The 17,386-nt window shown below is 42.7% G+C and overlaps 1 protein-coding gene across 3 annotated transcripts in view; it reads right to left on the minus strand.

Moving 5' to 3' along the window:
• ANKS6 (ankyrin repeat and sterile alpha motif domain containing 6) overlaps positions 1 to 17,386 on the minus strand; it is an 84,482-nt gene that overhangs the window by 59,034 nt on the left and 8,062 nt on the right. For all 3 annotated transcript variants that reach the window (XM_054019769.1, XM_054019770.1, XM_054019768.1), the window contains exons 3-7: positions 16,884 to 16,928; positions 9,402 to 9,606; positions 8,458 to 8,564; positions 5,156 to 5,304; positions 680 to 890 (exon numbers count right to left, since the gene is read on the minus strand). In XM_054019769.1, the coding sequence (XP_053875744.1) occupies positions 680 to 890; positions 5,156 to 5,304; positions 8,458 to 8,564; positions 9,402 to 9,606; positions 16,884 to 16,928 (717 nt within the window). The remainder of the gene's footprint in view (positions 1 to 679; positions 891 to 5,155; positions 5,305 to 8,457; positions 8,565 to 9,401; positions 9,607 to 16,883; positions 16,929 to 17,386) is intronic.

The following is a 17,386-nucleotide window of genomic DNA, read 5'->3' on the forward strand; positions in this document are numbered from 1 at the left end:
TTTTACCATATAATTATAAAATAAATCAATTGTAATATAAATATTGTACTGACATTTCAGTGTATAGTATATAGAGTATATTGTCTGTGTGAAATTTTAGTCTGTACTGACTTCGCTAGTGCTTTTTACGTAGCCTGTTGTAAAACTAGGCAAATATCTAGATGAGTTGATGTACCCCTGGGAAGACCTCTGCGTGCCCCCAGAGGTACATGTACCCCTGGCTGAGAACCGCTGTGCTAAATTATCTATTCGATCTTGTAGTTAGTTGTGACACTCTTAGTACCTTTCCCAGACCTGAAGAAAAGCTCTGTGTAGCTCAAAAGCTTGTCTCTCTCACCAACAGAAGTTGGTCCAATAAAAAAATATTACTCACCCACCTTCTTTCTCTAATATGAATCTACTGCCCATTTCAAGGGTATTTTCTAGCACACAATAATGACATACATGATATTAAGCAGCTTCCTTCCTGGGTGATGCTAATTATTGTTCAGCAGCAATTACTAACCAAAAACAGTAGAAGTCTGATAAAATAACTCTCTGTGCAGTCTCTTTCCATATACTGCATACTTATTACATGTTTTCATCTGTAGCAAATGCATTACATTAAATATGGTACCATGTAAACTACCAGATGATAAAACACTTCCCATATATATCATATAAGCAGTTCTGACTTTACCACTAGTTTTGATATTTGTGGTCCAAGCTGTTGCAGCATCACAGTTTCCAGAGTTGTTCACATCAGGCTGTGAAGTGGCTTTTATTGTGGAATTCAGAGATGACTCGGGCTCATCAGTAAAAGGCACAGACTGACTGGTGGAAAATCCATGACGCAATGTTTGGGTCAACTTCAGCTTACGGAATCTATTGGACATCCTGTTCCACCATGACTAGGGGGATGAGAAGACAGGACAACTTTGTTCTAACATATAAGTAAAAGAAAAGTTACATTAATTCAGTTTCGCACAAAGCTATAATTCTGGCAAGGAGTTTTAGTGATATACTAGAAGAGTTGACATTAGAGCAGTTTACCAGTGTCACCCAATACCCTAGACCAGGGGTTCCCCTGGGGGTACGCAAGACATCACGGGGGGGTACACAGGAGAAATTGTGTAATGCTGGATTTTATCTATTAATTATTTTATTTATTGCATTTTCATAATAGATTACTCAGATGAAGCTTTAAAACTCCATGGGAATTTGTTATATAAAATATGGTAGTTAATCTACTTCAAGATGTACCAATGAGAGCACAGATACACAGAGACGCTGACATACAGAGCCTTCACCTCTAGTCACTGTATAGTGTGGGTTCAGTTGCTCAGCAACTGTCCAGTCTGAGCTCAGAACTTAGTCAGGGGGGTTGTTTTTGGTTGTATACATAGCACTATAACTATATCTGTATGTAACAGTGAAATATGGATAGATGACTAAAGATGTGGTGTTAAGAAGAACACACAAAGTATCAATGATGAGGGTTACATGGGCAGCTGGTAGATATGGAAGGAGTTACACAATAAGAAAAGTTTGGGAAGCTCTGCCCTGGACTGAATTGCAGCTATATGTACGGATACAGGTAGATATAGACAATACACATGTATATAAAATTACAGGTTTGTCTGTGTTAACATGAACATTTGATTTAAAGTATTTTTTAAATTAATAAAAAGTAAAACTAATTTAACATATTATAAAATATAAGGTATATAAAGCTACACTGAAGTAGAATACATCTAAATGAATTAATGAATGAATGAATTTTCAAGCTCCATTTTAAAATCTATCCCTGTCTCCCCCCACATTTTTTCTATCACAGGAAATTCATTGTCAAATTGTGAATTTGAAGGGATGAGATTTACCTCTTGTCAATTTTTGTACCTAGTAAATAGTTTTCCATATTTTTTTCCCCACTATAGTCAAGTTGTCTGTGAAAGCAAAGCATGTGCATTTACTCAGGTACTTTGGCTGGGAAGTTTTAAAACTACAGTGCTAAGTATTTAATCTTCCAATCAACTCACAACTTCATACTCTAACGTCATGCTCTCCAGTATCAAGATCTAGCACCTCTTACTGTCATAACATCAATATGTGTGTAAAGTTATTCTATTTTAACAATACACAGATCGCTGTTAAGGTTTTGCATTAGAGCACAAGGTTGATGAAACTGGGATGCGTATTACCTATTTTTAAAAAATTCTTTGTACTACTTGAGCAAAGGAACTTATTATGGTAGACAGGGCCATCCCTAAGGGGGTGCGGGACCGGGGGTGGAAGTCACGGATTCATCTCTTCGGGGACTGACCTCACCGGCCAATCGCACCGGACGGCAGGGCCTCCCAAAGCGCAGGGCTCGGAGCAGTTGCCCCGATTTGCCTTACCCAAGGGACAGCTCTGATTGTATTTTAATACTTTTTCTACCAACATCCATATACTTTTATTGGTGCTTGCAAAAGGATTGAAAGGACTGGAGCTTCAAGGCAAACCCTACAGAGTTTTTTGTAGTAAGCTGGGGACCTGATGAACAGGATACGACAGTTCAGAGATACTAGGAGAAGCGGTGACAGCTAGATTTCTCTGACTACTGTGGATCCTGCAGATCTGGGCAGTTTTAGCCTGGTCACTGTTACAAGGACAGCGAGAGGAGGTACTGGGTCACAGTACATCACTTGATGGTTAGTGAATAATTTTATTTTCATAAGGTACATTACACAGCAACATAATGAGCAATATTGTGCAGTTATTAACACCTTCCAAAGGCCTTGCCTACATGGGATAACTGAACAATTGGGAATTAAATTGGTGGGATGGCTTCTCTGTGAGTATCTACAGTGTACCATGTCCATATTAGCCAGGCTGTTTCAGGTACAGCTTTGTCTCACATCAACACTATCACTATACTACACCAGTGCAGTCCATCTGCCCTCTGTCTACCTTCTCTGCAGTTCCAGTACAGCTACCTGAAGTTCTCAAAACTCAGAAGAGAAGTCAAACTCCCATAATTCTCTGGGGGTAAATCCCGTTAATCCCTTGGTGCCAGCACCGTTTCCTGTCCTTTTCCTCAAAAATGGAAGCCAGAATGAAAGCTCTGTTCTCGTTCCTTGCTCAGCAAGGTCCCTGAAAGTGAGTGGCAAGATGGCAGTGGTGGTTGTTCTGAGAGTAACTCTGGGAAGAAAGAGCCAAGACCAGCAATTCAGAGCATTCATGTAACAACAGGTAAGCAGTGGTGGTTGGGGTATGAGTATACGCTTATACGCTATTCGCAGATCTTCTGTAGATGGCATGCCACTTGTGGGTTTGGCGCACAACCACAGGCTGGCGGGGCAGAATTGTTCTTGAAACCTGGGCTAAACTGCAGCGGCTATGTAAGTTCAGGATAAAGTGTCTGCTCTGTAGTGCAGTACTACAGTAGCAGATCACAAGTATGAGAGCTCCCCTTATTCTGCAAAAAAATGGGAATTGCTCTGTGAAAGACAGCTGTTCTGGATAATTACCAATCAGCTGAGTCTCATTTGGGGAATGAAATATTCAATCAGTGCCGTTGTGGTGAAGTCTGCAGGGCAATAGTGCATTACAGCAGCATGTGATCCAGACGGCCAATGCACCAGATACTGAGGTAGTTAAATAATTGTGCTTCCCAAATTTTGCAGGAGCCATTTGATGGAATCCATATTTTACCAGCCTACAAAACTTAGCCTTCGTCAATACATTTTACAATAGAAAGCTGCATATCTGATGCAGAAGGTCCTTCACCCTGAGGTTCTTCCTTTTACCAACCCAGCTTAGCTGCCTCCTCTGCAAGCATATTGGGATCCTGGGTCCCACTCAAAGAGCTCCTCGTTATACTCTTCATCTTCGAGAGTCTACTCTGATCCCTGCATGGAATGCAAACATGAGTGCACAGACTCCATTATATAATAGAGCCGAGATCTCCGTTCTTGATGGAGCTGCAGCTACCGCCTGCTTTCTTCCTCTCCCTGCCCCCTCAGAGCCTAGCAGGGAGCCTGGAGGGAACAAAGAGAGGGAGGAGCTAGAAGCTGTAAGGAATGCAGCGTTCAGCCCTATCCTGCATGCTGCTGGAGGAGTGGAGCTGGTATCAATATTCCTCCTACAGCACCTTCAGCTGTCTGGCACATGTACAACTTGCCTCTAAAACTAACTTTAGTGCTGTAGTGCCAGCCCAGCTCCCCTAACAGCTTCCCCAGCCGGTGACTCACCTGCAGTTCCAGGCAGAGGGAATACAGGATAAAAATCACAACTCTAACCCCTGGGACTGTTAGGGGCGACAGTATGGTGGGGCTGTCTGAATGGTCCCATCACCTTACCCTTGATGCAGCAGGTGAGATCACGGAAAGAGGATGAAATGTAGATCTGACACCACTCTCAGAGATGAACTCTGCTAATGTCCCCTTTTTTTCAGGGTAGGGACTCCTTTCCTCACATGAGCCCTGAGCTTTGGAGCCAAATAGCTGGCCCAGCACTGACACTTAGAGCAGTTCCCTCTATTGCAGAGCATGGAGCAGTGCTCTGGTGCTCCCTACTCTTACACCTCTGCCCTGTCCCAGCCTCCTCCTCTGGCAGAGAGGGGATGGGCAGAGCTGGAGCTGCAAACTCTGCAATGAAGCGAACTGATTTTACTGTCAACATAAGAGCAGCCCACATCCCCCTCTTCCGCTCACAATACTAATTAAACCTCATATCCCATTCACTTTGAATGCTGTAGAAAAATTCTAACTTGGCTGTAGATGTAACCTAACCAATTTTAGGCCAATACAACTTTTTTTCAGAATGAGAACTAAAATCAGGATTAAAATGGAAACTCAGTTATAACCTTAACTACACAGTGACTTTTCCCACTCTGGAATAAGTTTCTTTGTAAGGGTGATTATATCAACTGTCCTCTAAAATTAAAGAAACAGTTCCACCCCATCTCCTTACCACCACTCAAGCAGCCAAAAAGTCTACCACAATCCACATCTTAGAAAATCAGAAAGGACTAATGCATACTTGGCTTGCAGAAAGCAAATATGTTAGTTATGCCCTAGGTCTAAAACACTTCCGTGTGGTGACTTTCCACACTTCATACCTTAGAGTAAATTGTATATTTGTTATTTATGCAGAAATCATCAAAGAGAGAGTACATATGAAATTTGTTTACCTTTAATCCTCCCTTGTCATCTGGCAACATCAGGGTATTTAAAGATTGCCTACTTCTAGAACAGGGCAAAGACGATTTGTTGTTCTGCTTACCCTTGTCTTTGTCTGCTTGCATGCAGGCTGATGCTAGTTGACGTACAAGTTCTGTGTCTGGAGAAAACAAAATTAGTTTTTGTTTTGTTTTGTTTTACTTGTAAATGTCCCTTCATCTCAAATATATATCCAGGATTGATGTGCTGAAGCTTCTCCTATGCATCCTATGAGAGTGTAAGGCAACAGCACCAGACACATATGTCTAAAGTTCTGGTGCCAAGGGCTCCCTGTTTTCCCCTCCCTCTCTATTCTTCTCCAGGTGAAACTTCCATAACATTCAGATACAAAGGTGGATTGACCACAAATATTGAATGGTGGCCCTGCGCTCAGTGAGCTGCTGACTTACACAGTGGTACTTATACCACCAAATCTACAGAAGCACTATCAGTGTTTGATTCACTAGAACAAGACTAAAGAGTATTGAACAGCAAGAAGAGCGCTCTGCTCAGTCAGAATCAAGAGCACTTTAACAAATGAACCTGACAGTTGCTTGATGGGGGGTAAGAAAAACATCGAGAAGCTACTTTTTCTCACCTGAGACAGAAGAAGAGAGCAGAGAGAAAGGATATTCTTTTCTCTTTCCTTGAGCATAGGCTGGAGATAGGAAGTTTGAAGACAAATTCCAGAGGGAAGAGCAATGCTCAGATTAAACAACAAAGAGACTGAAAAGAAGTGGAAGAAAGAAAGGAGGGAAAAAACAGAAAAAAGAGGGAGAGGACAGAAAGAATGGATATAAGGGTGAAGATGGGAAGGCAAAATGAGGGAAAGAAAGAGAGACTCCTGAAGAGAAAAAATGCTGAAGAGTGAGACAGAATCAAAAATGTATCTGGGAGACAAAAAAAAAAAATGACAATAATGAATCTAGAGAAAAAATAAATTGCACATTTTAAAAGCCATTAAACACTGTGTAAAAATTAATCTATGGGAAACAAGATAGTGAAAATGATGGAGAATACACCAAGACACAAAGCAGAAAAAAACAAAGTGGAGTGAATGAAAGAGGAAAGACAGAGGAGAACAAACCACAAGCGAGATATACATTAGCAAAGTAATATTTTATACTGGCAATAAGTGTTCTAAAAACAAAGTGTGGGTCCTTGACAGCACTGAAGACAACAGGAGTTTTAATATTAACTTCACTGGGGTCAGGATTTCCCCCAAAGCTTTTAATGAAATACACAAGGGTTAGAGATGGGATTTGCAAAAGTGTCTAAGGATTTGTCTATGTTACTGTGTGGCCAGCTGTTTCAAAGAGCCATATGTCAAAGTGCACTGTGGACCTTTTATGCACTGTAGCAGTGTCCATATGGGATGTTACTGCACAGCAAAGTAGTGCACTGTACACTCACACTTTGGTTGCCGAGCAGTAACGTGTCACAAAGACAAGATCCAAGGGCATTAGGAACACCTAAGGGAGCTAGGACTTTCAATGGGACTGGTTTTGCTAATTTAGGTGCTTTTGAAGATCTCATCCCAGATTATTTTACATGCTGCAGTGGAAGGGGAGAGAATGATCTATGGGGAGATGGACTAGTGGAAGACTTGACAGTGGCTGGGAGGGATACTTGAGTGTCCAGAGTTAGTAAGCACAAGGATTGGAATAACATGACTTATTAGGGGGGAAAAGGACATTTTGTATTTGGAACTAAATATGTGTGTCTTTGCAGTGCTGATGCTGGAAAAAAGTTCATTAAAACTTTATTTCCAGCAGAACCAGAAGAAACTTCCAGAAGGAAAGAACTGGCCTACACGGTAGCCTGACTGGGTAGAAAACCGGAAACCTTCATCAGCTCTGCAAGTTGACATTCACCACAAGAAAAAACACTTCAGTAGATTTTTTTTTCCCTAAAATTTCCCACTATTGCTGCCCTGGGTGCAGCTCTACTAGTGAGAGCTCCAATCCAGAAAAGGTGCAGGTACTTGTCAGTGATTAAAGAACTGACAGCCTTCAGTCCCTTGTGTACACCAGAGCTCCCACAAGTGATGCTGCAATAGTGGGAAACTTTAGAGAACACAGCTGAAAAAGGAGTGTCTGTTGTGATGCCCTGAATTGAAAAGATCATGGAGTGGGAAGTGCTCTGCCAGCTGACTGGGATTTGTGAGCTTGAGTGTTTAACTGCCTGCAGATCACCTAGGCTTCTGCTGCAGTCCTCCTCTCTGCTCCCTGCCCACACTGTATCAAGGACCTGTCAAAGCAGTAGAATTTCTGAATTAGTTTTCTTTCTCTACATTTTTGCCTGTGACACTGCGACATGTCACAGGCAGATATGTACTGTCAATAACCCACAGTATAGCTTGGAACACTGTCCAATCAAGATGTCAATATACCTCTAATGATTACCATTCAACACTAGATAGTCAACTGGTGATACCAGAACTAAGAACTATTTAGTGTTCAGTTTTTTTCACCTTCCTTGTTTTTTGTTGTTTTTTTTAAAGAGGTCCTCTGCCTGTTCGTTCATTCTCTCTCTCGGATGGAGTGAAGGAAATACAGAGATAGCAAAGGTTAATTCCATCAGAAACAGCATTCTTTGGCTTCAGAAAAGCCAGTTCAGATACAGGTAAGAATAACAGAAAAGTGCCAAATAACGTAAGCTAAAGTGGTTTATTTGACAGCTTAATAGAAACACATTAAAAACATTTTACCAAAGCCTCATTTAAGGTGTTTTTCCTTTCTTTCTAGGATGTTTTTCAATAAAAAAATGTTGGACTCCTGACTTTTACTCGATCTTACAGAGCTAAAAAAGAGATTTGCCCAGGAGTTCACCACTTTCCAGATGATGGCACATTCTCTTTCCTTTCCCTTTACTGTTGGTTACTAAGCCATCTATGCAAATGGAAGCTTTCACTTTCATAATTATTCTATATTTTTGCTCTATATTTTTAGTGATGTCACAGGAGTGTCTTTGGGCCATCATAATTCAACATCACTGAAAAGACACTGGTGACACAAACACTGCATTTTGACACCACACTTGAAAAATCAGGCAGCAGGACAAGTTATAACCCATAAATTTCTATATACTTCTATCTGACCATTTAATCCAATAAGCATACTGTTTCTAGAAAATAATCTCTCTCTGTCACATGGAACTCATGGGAGATTGTTTTCTACAACTCAAATGTATTTTCTAAATTAGAAGGGATGTTTTCCTTGTTGCATGTGCTGTCATTGCAAGCATTTCCTTTGGGCTCTATGACATAACATACCTGGATCATTCAGTAGCATTATCAGGTCAAAGGCTGTGTATCCGTTTTTTGCACGTAGATTGACATCAGCTCCTCGATTCAACAAATACTTAACAACTTCTTTATTTCTTTAAGGGAAAAAAAATTGGTCACATATGTGAAAGAGTGCTAATGTTCCATCTCTTCCCTCTTATGGCACGCTCTTTTTCCTGAATTAGAATTTGTCCAGATATTGTCTATAGACAACCTAGGTAGCTCTCAATTCTGTGGGACTGGCACCAGCAAGGAACCCTCTAACATAGAAAGTGAGGCGTCACTTCTGATGGGGGGAAACAGTGGAACCCTCACATCAAAATCTTTGCAACAAATTATAATGCTCCTGGCTATCTGCAGAACCAGTTTGGCACTTAGCATCTCCAGCACTGAAGTCTCCAGATCTGCCATTCAATTCTTGGATCCATAGTCGCAATGTTTCTTCTTCTGCTGTTTCTTCATAAGAGAGTTCTGGTTCAATAACTAGGGCTCCCTAAGAACTTTCCTCCTCTTATTCTCCTTGGGGTGAAGAGTGGTTGATGGAACTAGGGACTGAGGCTTCTGAACCAGTGCTACTCTGCACTGACAGGCTTCCACTTGGTACCAGCTTGGTACCCTGGGTCTCCAAGCCACTTACTGGAGATAGGACCTGCTAGAGAAACCTGAGGGTCCCAATACCAAAACTGAAGCTTCTTTTGAAGCTAGCACTGAGGAAAATCACATCAACAATACCACAAGTTTCAGCACCTAAGAGAGGCCTGGTGTTTCTCACCAGCATAGGACTTACTGTTCCTTGGCATCAGCATATAGAATTTTTAGTTAGCTTGCCCTCTGCTATTCTGAGCCAATATCTAACTGATTACTTTTGTGTCCATATCTACGAAGTAGAATAAACCCTCTCCTACCACTAATCAAGGGGGAAAATCACTTACCCATGGTATGTGGCCTGCATTAGGGCTGTCCAGCCATGAACATTATCTTGTTTGTCAATGTCAGCATTTCTCTCAACAAGCAGCTGTACAAGATCCAACTGTCCAGTTACAGCGGCAATCATCAGTGGAGAAGCACCATCACCATTAATAATATTAACTTGATTTGGGTCTTCATCCACAATCTCTTTAACCAGCTGAAAATTTCCTATGAGGAAAGTCACAAAACAGAATAATGCTGTATATTAGGAATAGACAATTTCTCAGCCTCTAAATTAATACATATTTTGATTTGCTAACATTGACAAAATATTCTTACTTAAAAAGAAAAATAAAGAAACAAAATATATATCACCTTTAAAACGTATTGTACTATGAAAACTAAATGAAATAGCAACATCAACAGAAATATTATTATTTCACATACACTATAGTTCCATCTACATCAGAGAACTGCACTATTTCAAGTTTAAATGTTACAGCTAAGAATTTGTAGTGCTATTTGTTCCTTCAACTGATCAGCATATCTGTCCTGTTTTGCACAAACAGGCTTAGTGTATCCATACAAAGTGCTCCCTCCAGTCTTTTACTGTGCACCACAGCACTATCCCATAATTCCAAGGATAAATCCCTAGAGCAGGTGTATAAAATGTGTACATTAAATATTATAGAGACATTGGTACTGACTCTGTAGTTAAGGTTTCACTTTGATTTTCACTTAAAACAGGCCTAAAATCCTGTTTCACTTTCATGACCGAACGTGGTGTCGAAACTTTACCATGAAGGAGCCTGTTAGCCACTGGGCCCTTGTTACTTCTACTGTACTCTAGCATCTTAACAGATTTGAGATGACTCTAAGCCCTGGTCTACACTATGAGGTTAGGTCGAATTTAGCCGTGTTAGGTCGATTTTATAAGCAATGCGTCTACACAACCAACACCGTTCTGTTGACCTAAATGGCTCTTAAAATCGACTGCTGTACTCCTCCCTGGCGAGGGGCGTAGCACTCAAATCGACTTTTCTGGGTCAAATTTGGGGTAATGCAGACATAATTCGATGTTATTGGTCTCCGGGAGCTATCCCAGAGTGCTGCAATTTGATCACTCTGGACAGCACTTTCAACTCCGATGCACTAGCCAGGTACACAGGAAAAGCCCTGGGAAATTTTGAATTTCATTTCCTGTTTGGTTAGCGTGGCAAGCTCAGCAGCACAGGTGACCATGCAGTCCCCCCAGAATCATGAACGAGCTTCAACATGGACCGAACAGGAGACACTGGATCTGATTGCTGTATGGGGAGAAGAATCTGTGCAAGCCGAACTCCAATCAAAAAGAAGAAATGCTAATATATATGCCAAAATCGCACAGGGCATGGTGGAGAGAGGTTACAACAGGGACAAACAGCAGTGCTGCGTGAAAGTTAAGGAGCTCAGATAAGCCTACCAAAAGACAAAGGAGGCAAATGGTCGCTCCGAGTCAAAGCCCCATACATGCCACTCCTATGATCAGCTGCATGGCATTCTGGTGGGGATCCTACCACTACCCCACTACTGTCCATGGACACCTGCAAGGGGGGAGTCTCATGCAACAGGGAGGAGGTTTTTGTGGATGAGGAAGAGGAGGAGAAGGAGAATGTGCAGCAGGCAAGCGGAGAATCCATTCTCCCCAGCAGCCAGGACGTTTTCATCACCCTGGAGCCAATACCCTCCCAAGGCGGGTTCCGACCCTGAAGCCAGAGAAGGCACCTCTGGTGAGTGCACATTTGTAACTACACTACAGGGGATAAAAGCAATTGTGTTTAATGTTTGATTTGCCCTGAAGAATTGGGATGCATTCGCGGCCAGTACAGCTACTGGAAAAGTCTGTTAACGTGTTTGGGGATGGAGCGGGAATCCTCTAGGGACATCTCCATGAAACTCTCCTGGAGGTACTCTGAAAGCCTTTGCAGAAGATTTCTGGGGAGGGCTGCCTTATTTCATCCTCCATGGTAGGACACTTTACCACGCCAAGCCAGTAGCAAGTGGTCTGGAATCATTGCAGCACAAAGCATGGCAGCGAATGGTCCTGGGTTTTGGTCGCATTCAAGCAACATTTGGTCTATATCTTTCTGTGTTAGCCTCAGGAGAGTGATATCATTCATGGTCACCTGGTTGAAATAGGGGAATTTTTGTAAGGGAACAGTAAAAGGACCTCATTTATGCAGGGCTGTTTGAGCTTGGCTAAAAGGGATCATCCCTGAGAATAGCTACGCGGTGGGGGGAGGGGTGAAGGGCTCATCCCAGAGAATAGCCACACAGTGGGGTTGGGGGAGGGGTGTCCTGCACATCTACCCGAAAACCGCAGCCCCTCCTTTTAAATGGCAAACCCAACCAGCATTGCTTGCGCTGGGAAAAGAGGGTGCTGCAGTTTGAAACCATTCCCACATATTATGAAGGCGTTAGAAGCCAACCCCACATACCCTTTGGCTTACCATGGCTGCCTGGAAACTGAATTCTGTTGCCCAGCCGTGTGTGATGTGTCACAATACCAGCAGGCGCTCAATATAAAAGGCAAAATGCGACCTTGTACCTAAAGCACATGTGCTGTCTGCTGTGAATTGCTTGATTCACTGTGAGTCTCCCTTTTCTTCTCAGAAATGTATCTTCTTAAATTCTACTCTCCCTTTTTATCCCCCCGCACGTGCAAATGTTTCTATGCTCCCCCATCATCTCTGTCCCAGAGGTTATCACAGATTAGAAGGCGAAAAAAACGCACTCATGTTGGCGTGTTTTCCGAGCTCATGCAGTCCTCCCACACGGATAGGGCACAGCTGAATGCATGGAGGCATTCAGTGACACAGGCCAGGAAAGCATTAAGTGAGTGTGATGAGAAGAGGCAGAAGGCGATGCTGAGGCTAATGGGGGAGCAAACGGATATGATCAGGCATCTGGTGGAGCTGCAGGAAAGGCAACAAGAGCACAGACCACTGCTGCATCCACTGTATAACCGCCTGCCCTCCTCCCCAAGTTCCATATCCTCCTCACCCAGATGCCCAAGAACGTGGGGGGGAGGCTCCGGGCACCCAGCCACTCCACTCCAGAAGATGGCCCAAGCAACAGAAGGCTGTCATTCAAACAGTTTTGATTTGTTGTGTGGCTACAATAAGCAATGTGGCCTTGTCCTTCCCTCCTCCCCCACCCCACCCGGGCTACCTTGTCAGTTATCTCACTTTTTTTTAATTAATAAAGAATGCATGGTTTCAAAACAATAGTGACTTTATTTCCTTTGCCAGCTGTGATCGAAGGGGGGATGGTGGTTGGCTTTCAGGCAATTAAAATCAACAAAGGGGCGGGTTTGCATCAAGGAGAAACACACACAATTGTCACACCATAACCTGGCCAGTCATGAAACTGGTTTTCAAAGCCTCTCTGATGCGCAGCACGCCTAGCTGTACTCTTCTAATTGCCCTGGTGTCTGGCTGCTCAAAATTGGCCGCCAGGCATTTTGCCTCAACCTCCCACCCCGCCATAAACGTCTCCCCCTTACTCTCACAGATATTATGGAGCACACAGCAAGCAGCAATAACAATGGGAATATTATCAGAGGGGTAGCCGTGTTAGTCTGAATCTGTAAAAAAGCAACAGAGGGTCCTGTGGCACCTTTAAGACTAACAGAAGTATTGGGAGCATAAGCTTTCGTGGGTAAGAACCTCACTTCTTCAGATGCAAGAAGAGAGGTTCTTACCCACGAAAGCTTATGCTCCCAATACTTCAATGGGAACATTGGTTGTGCTGAGGTCTAACCTAGTCAGCAACAGCACCAGCGAGCTTTTAAACGTCCAAAGGCACATTCTACCACCATTCTGCACTTGTTCAGCCTATAGTTGAACTGCTTCTTACTACTGTCCAGGCTGCCTGTGTGCGGCTTCATGAGCCATGGGAGTAAGGGGTAGGCTGGGTCCCCAAGGATAACTATTGGCATTTCAACAGCCCCAATGGTAATTTTCTGGTCTGGGAAGTAAGTCCCTTCTTGCAGCTGCTCGAACAGCCCTGAGTTCCTAAAGATGCGAGCGTCATGCACCTTTCCTGGCAATCCCATGTTGATGTCGGTGAAACGTCCCTTGTGATCCACCAGTACTTGCAGCATCATTGGGAAGTACCCCCTTGCAGTTTACGTACTTGGCAAGGTGGTCCAGTGCCAAGATAGGGATATGGGTTCCATCTATCGCCCCACCACAGTTAGGGAACCCCATTGCAGCAAAGCCATCCACTATGCCCTGCACATTTCCCAGAGTCACTACCCTTGTTAGCAGAAGGTCAGTGATTGCATTGGCTACTTGGATCACAGCAGTCCCCACAGTAGATTTGCCCACTCCAAATTGATTCCTGACTGACCAGTAGCAGTCAGGCGTTGCAAGCTTCCACAGGGCTATCGCCACTCACTTCTCAACTGTCAGGGCCGGTCCCATCTTGGTATTCCTGCGCTTCAGGGCAAGGGAAAGTAACTCACAAAGTTCCAGGAAAGTGGCCCTACGCATGCGAGAGTTTCGCAGCCACTGGGAAATATCCCAGACCTGCAACACTATGCGGTCCCGCCAGTCTGTGCTTGTTTGCCGGGCCCAGAATCAGCGTTCCTTTGTATCAAGCTGCCCCACTGCCGCCATGATGTTCCAATTGCCTCATCCCGTGCTTTCAGGAACGTCTGTGTCCATGTCCTCCTCACAATCACTCTCATGCTGGCAGGTCCTAGCCAGGTTCTGCACATACTGCAGGATAATGCGCAAGGTGTTTACAATGCTCACGACAGCAGCGGTGAGCTGAGCAGGCTCCATGCTTGCCATGCTATGGCGTCTGCACTGGTAATCCAGGAAAAAAGGCGCAAAATGATTGTCTGCCATTGCTTTCATAGAGGGAGGGAGAGAGGAAAAGAGGGAAGGGAGACTGATGACGTGTACCCAAAACCACCCACGACAATCTTTTTGCCCCATTAGACATTGGGAGCTTAACTCAGAATTCCAAAGGACAGCGGAGACTGTGGGGACCGTGGGATAGCTACCCACAGTGCACCGCTCCGTGAGCTGATGCTAGCCACGGTATTGAGGACACACTCCGCCGACTTAATGTACTTAGTGGGGACATATACAATTGACTGTATAAAATTGCTTTCTAAAGATCGACTTCTATAAAATTGACCTAATTTCGTAGTGTAGACCTACCCTGAGGAAAAAAAGGGAAGATGGGTGGTTAGCATGAATGTAGGGAAGCAACACCCTTGAAGATGTGCAGTTATTGGCAAGTATCATCCCTTTCTTTGTCACAGTAGTCTCTGCCCATTTTCAGTATTGCTAGTTTGACAAGCAGTACAAACTCCAGAGATAAGCGGGCTGAAGAGTTTTTAATTGAACATCAATTGTAAAAGCACTCTCCCAAATCTAGCATCAGATCTGGAGGTAAAGCTAGGTATTATCATTGTGTAAACATAATCCTATGCTTCTCAGTTTGACCGTGATGAAGACAACCACAGGAGGTATTTCCTGTTGAATTAGCCCAAAGTCCGTCTAATTTGGGAACACTAGCTAAAATGCAAACAAGTCTCTGTGCACAATTTAATTCATCTGGTTGGATGTCAAGAAGCAATGACATTTCCCTTACAATGTTTCACATATGGAATAAAAAGAAATCTAAGTAATTTTCTAAACACCCTAGATTTATCTATGTAATAACTCAAAGCTCTCTTAAAATCCACAGTGTAAAGCCTTACTTCTTCACGGTGTGCATGAAGCTTATGGGAAACACACACACACCAGAAAGTTAATTATTTCGTTAAGGTCTTGGGGTGGGTATGTATAACAACCATGGTCTTGTGAAAAACTGGAAATGGAGGGTCAGGCATAAGACTCTATAGTTTACTTACTCTCCTTATTCATGTCACCATCATCAGGAAGCCTCTTTTTATAGATAGGTTAGTGAGCATCAGATCCCAGATGGTAACTGGGTCTTTGACTGGTAGAAAAACATTAGCTAGACCCTTCAAGGACTTTTTCACTGCTGAGTGCCAAAACACTTTGCTATTGTTGCTCCTCTTTGCTTGATGACACAGTATATTACAGACTTGTTGTCCTGAATGACCTAGACCATACCACCTCAGGTTTGCAGAAGAAAGGTAAAGAACCCACCTGATAGCAGGGATAAGAGATTTTGTACTGCTGCATCTGTGGCATCATCCATTTGAATGTTGGTTTTTCAAGACAACAGATCTTCAGCTCTTCATTACTATGTCAGATAGCATCTCAAGCTGCTCTTCTAAAAAGTCACTGGTCTCCAAAGGTCTGTGGATTAGCAGGCTATACAGTCTGGATTTGTCCCTGGTCTTATAGGTCAGATAGATGAATTGCAAAGATTTTGTTTCAAGTATATATTTCCTGCACTTGCATCTGGAAGTGAGAATTATGGCTACATCATCTACTAATTTGCATTCTGTGGACTGGGTTGGTGGGCCCAAGTGACCTAGCATGGGGGAAATGGTGTCAGCAAGCCAGGTTGCTATGATGTAGATTAGGTAACTCATTTTGCATGAATGGTTGACTGCTGACTTTTACTGATCAGCATAAGGCTGAAATATTTTAATTTATCTGTTTTGAATTTGTTTGGGTAGTCTATTCACTGTGTGCACTGGATTTTAATTTCTTGTCTGCTTATCTTTCCAGTCACTGGTGGGTGCTTCGTCTGTGTTATACTGTGTTCCTAAGTGTTATACTTCTTGATAACACATATCAGAGAAGGTTGTATGTAGATGGTCAGTTTGATCAAGGCCATGCTCAAGAATGCATAGATCTCTTCCTGTACTGATGGAGTCTACAGGTTCAAAGCCTCACCCAGGTTGATAGCCATGTCCTGGACTTGCTGGGGTCTCGTGAGGATACAGAAGATACTCCAGTGTTGTCATCTAGAGAAGTTGATTGTCAATACCAGTTGGGACATCAGCACCCACCCCATCATCCCCTGACAGCCTGTCATTAGTCTCAGCCAGGGCAAAGATAGATTAATCTAGTTACACATCATCTAGTCTACTGGCAAGAACTGAGGGACTATATACAAACTTTGAAAGACTGACAGAATCAGCATGGCACAGCTCTTGTTACAGTCCTGTCCTCCTGCAACACTGCAGGAAGAATTCTTGCTGACTGTCACCCATCCACCTTGTTATTTACTTGTAATTGAGTCCTGAAAATGTCGGAGTGGATTTCTCATTTTGATATCCTCCCAGTGTGTCAAAGGAATCAAAGGCAGTGAATGTCTTTTTTAGCTTGTCAGAACCTCTGATTTTGAGTCCTTTGATACGCTAAGCACTGATGTAGCTTTTGTCCATATCTTTATCTAAATAGTAAGGAAAGGGAAAAGTAGCCTATAACTCCAGTACACACTGTTTCAATTTTCCATGTTAGCAAGTAAGCCTGCCTTACAGTCTCAAGAAACAGATTTGGTGGTGAATTTTTTTTAATGCTTACCCATTTTCAAAGCATGAAAGACATCAGGTTGCCTCTTGTCATTATCTGAGAAAATACAAATATCTGTATTAAAATTAGAGTCATGTAGCTAAAATTTTTAGTACAATTAATTTAGCATAAAAAGTAAAAATATATTTGTGATGTTATCTGATTAGAGTATGACCAGGCAAATCATTGTTGCTACCACTGTTATATAATTGCAACAAATCTTATACAAAGTGTGACGCATGGCCAGAAAGGGTTAAGCGGCTCGCAGGCTAAATGACCCAGAGTCAACCTTTTAGAGACATGTTAGAAAAGTATGTACATGGTAATTAGGGCCATTCCATGTTACATAGGCTAGAACTGTGAAATGCAAACCTGTATTGTTAGAGAATTACAAGTGATACTAATTGTATGTTTACTTATATCTTATTAGATGTTACCCATGTAAACAGACAGTTCCTCTCTGTCACAATAGATATTGATTCAGAGATCAAAAGGGAATATTAACATTTAGATGA

The sequence above is a fragment of the Malaclemys terrapin genome, chromosome 2 (genome assembly GCF_027887155.1).
Source record: "Malaclemys terrapin pileata isolate rMalTer1 chromosome 2, rMalTer1.hap1, whole genome shotgun sequence".
Taxonomy (NCBI): domain Eukaryota; kingdom Metazoa; phylum Chordata; order Testudines; family Emydidae; genus Malaclemys; species Malaclemys terrapin.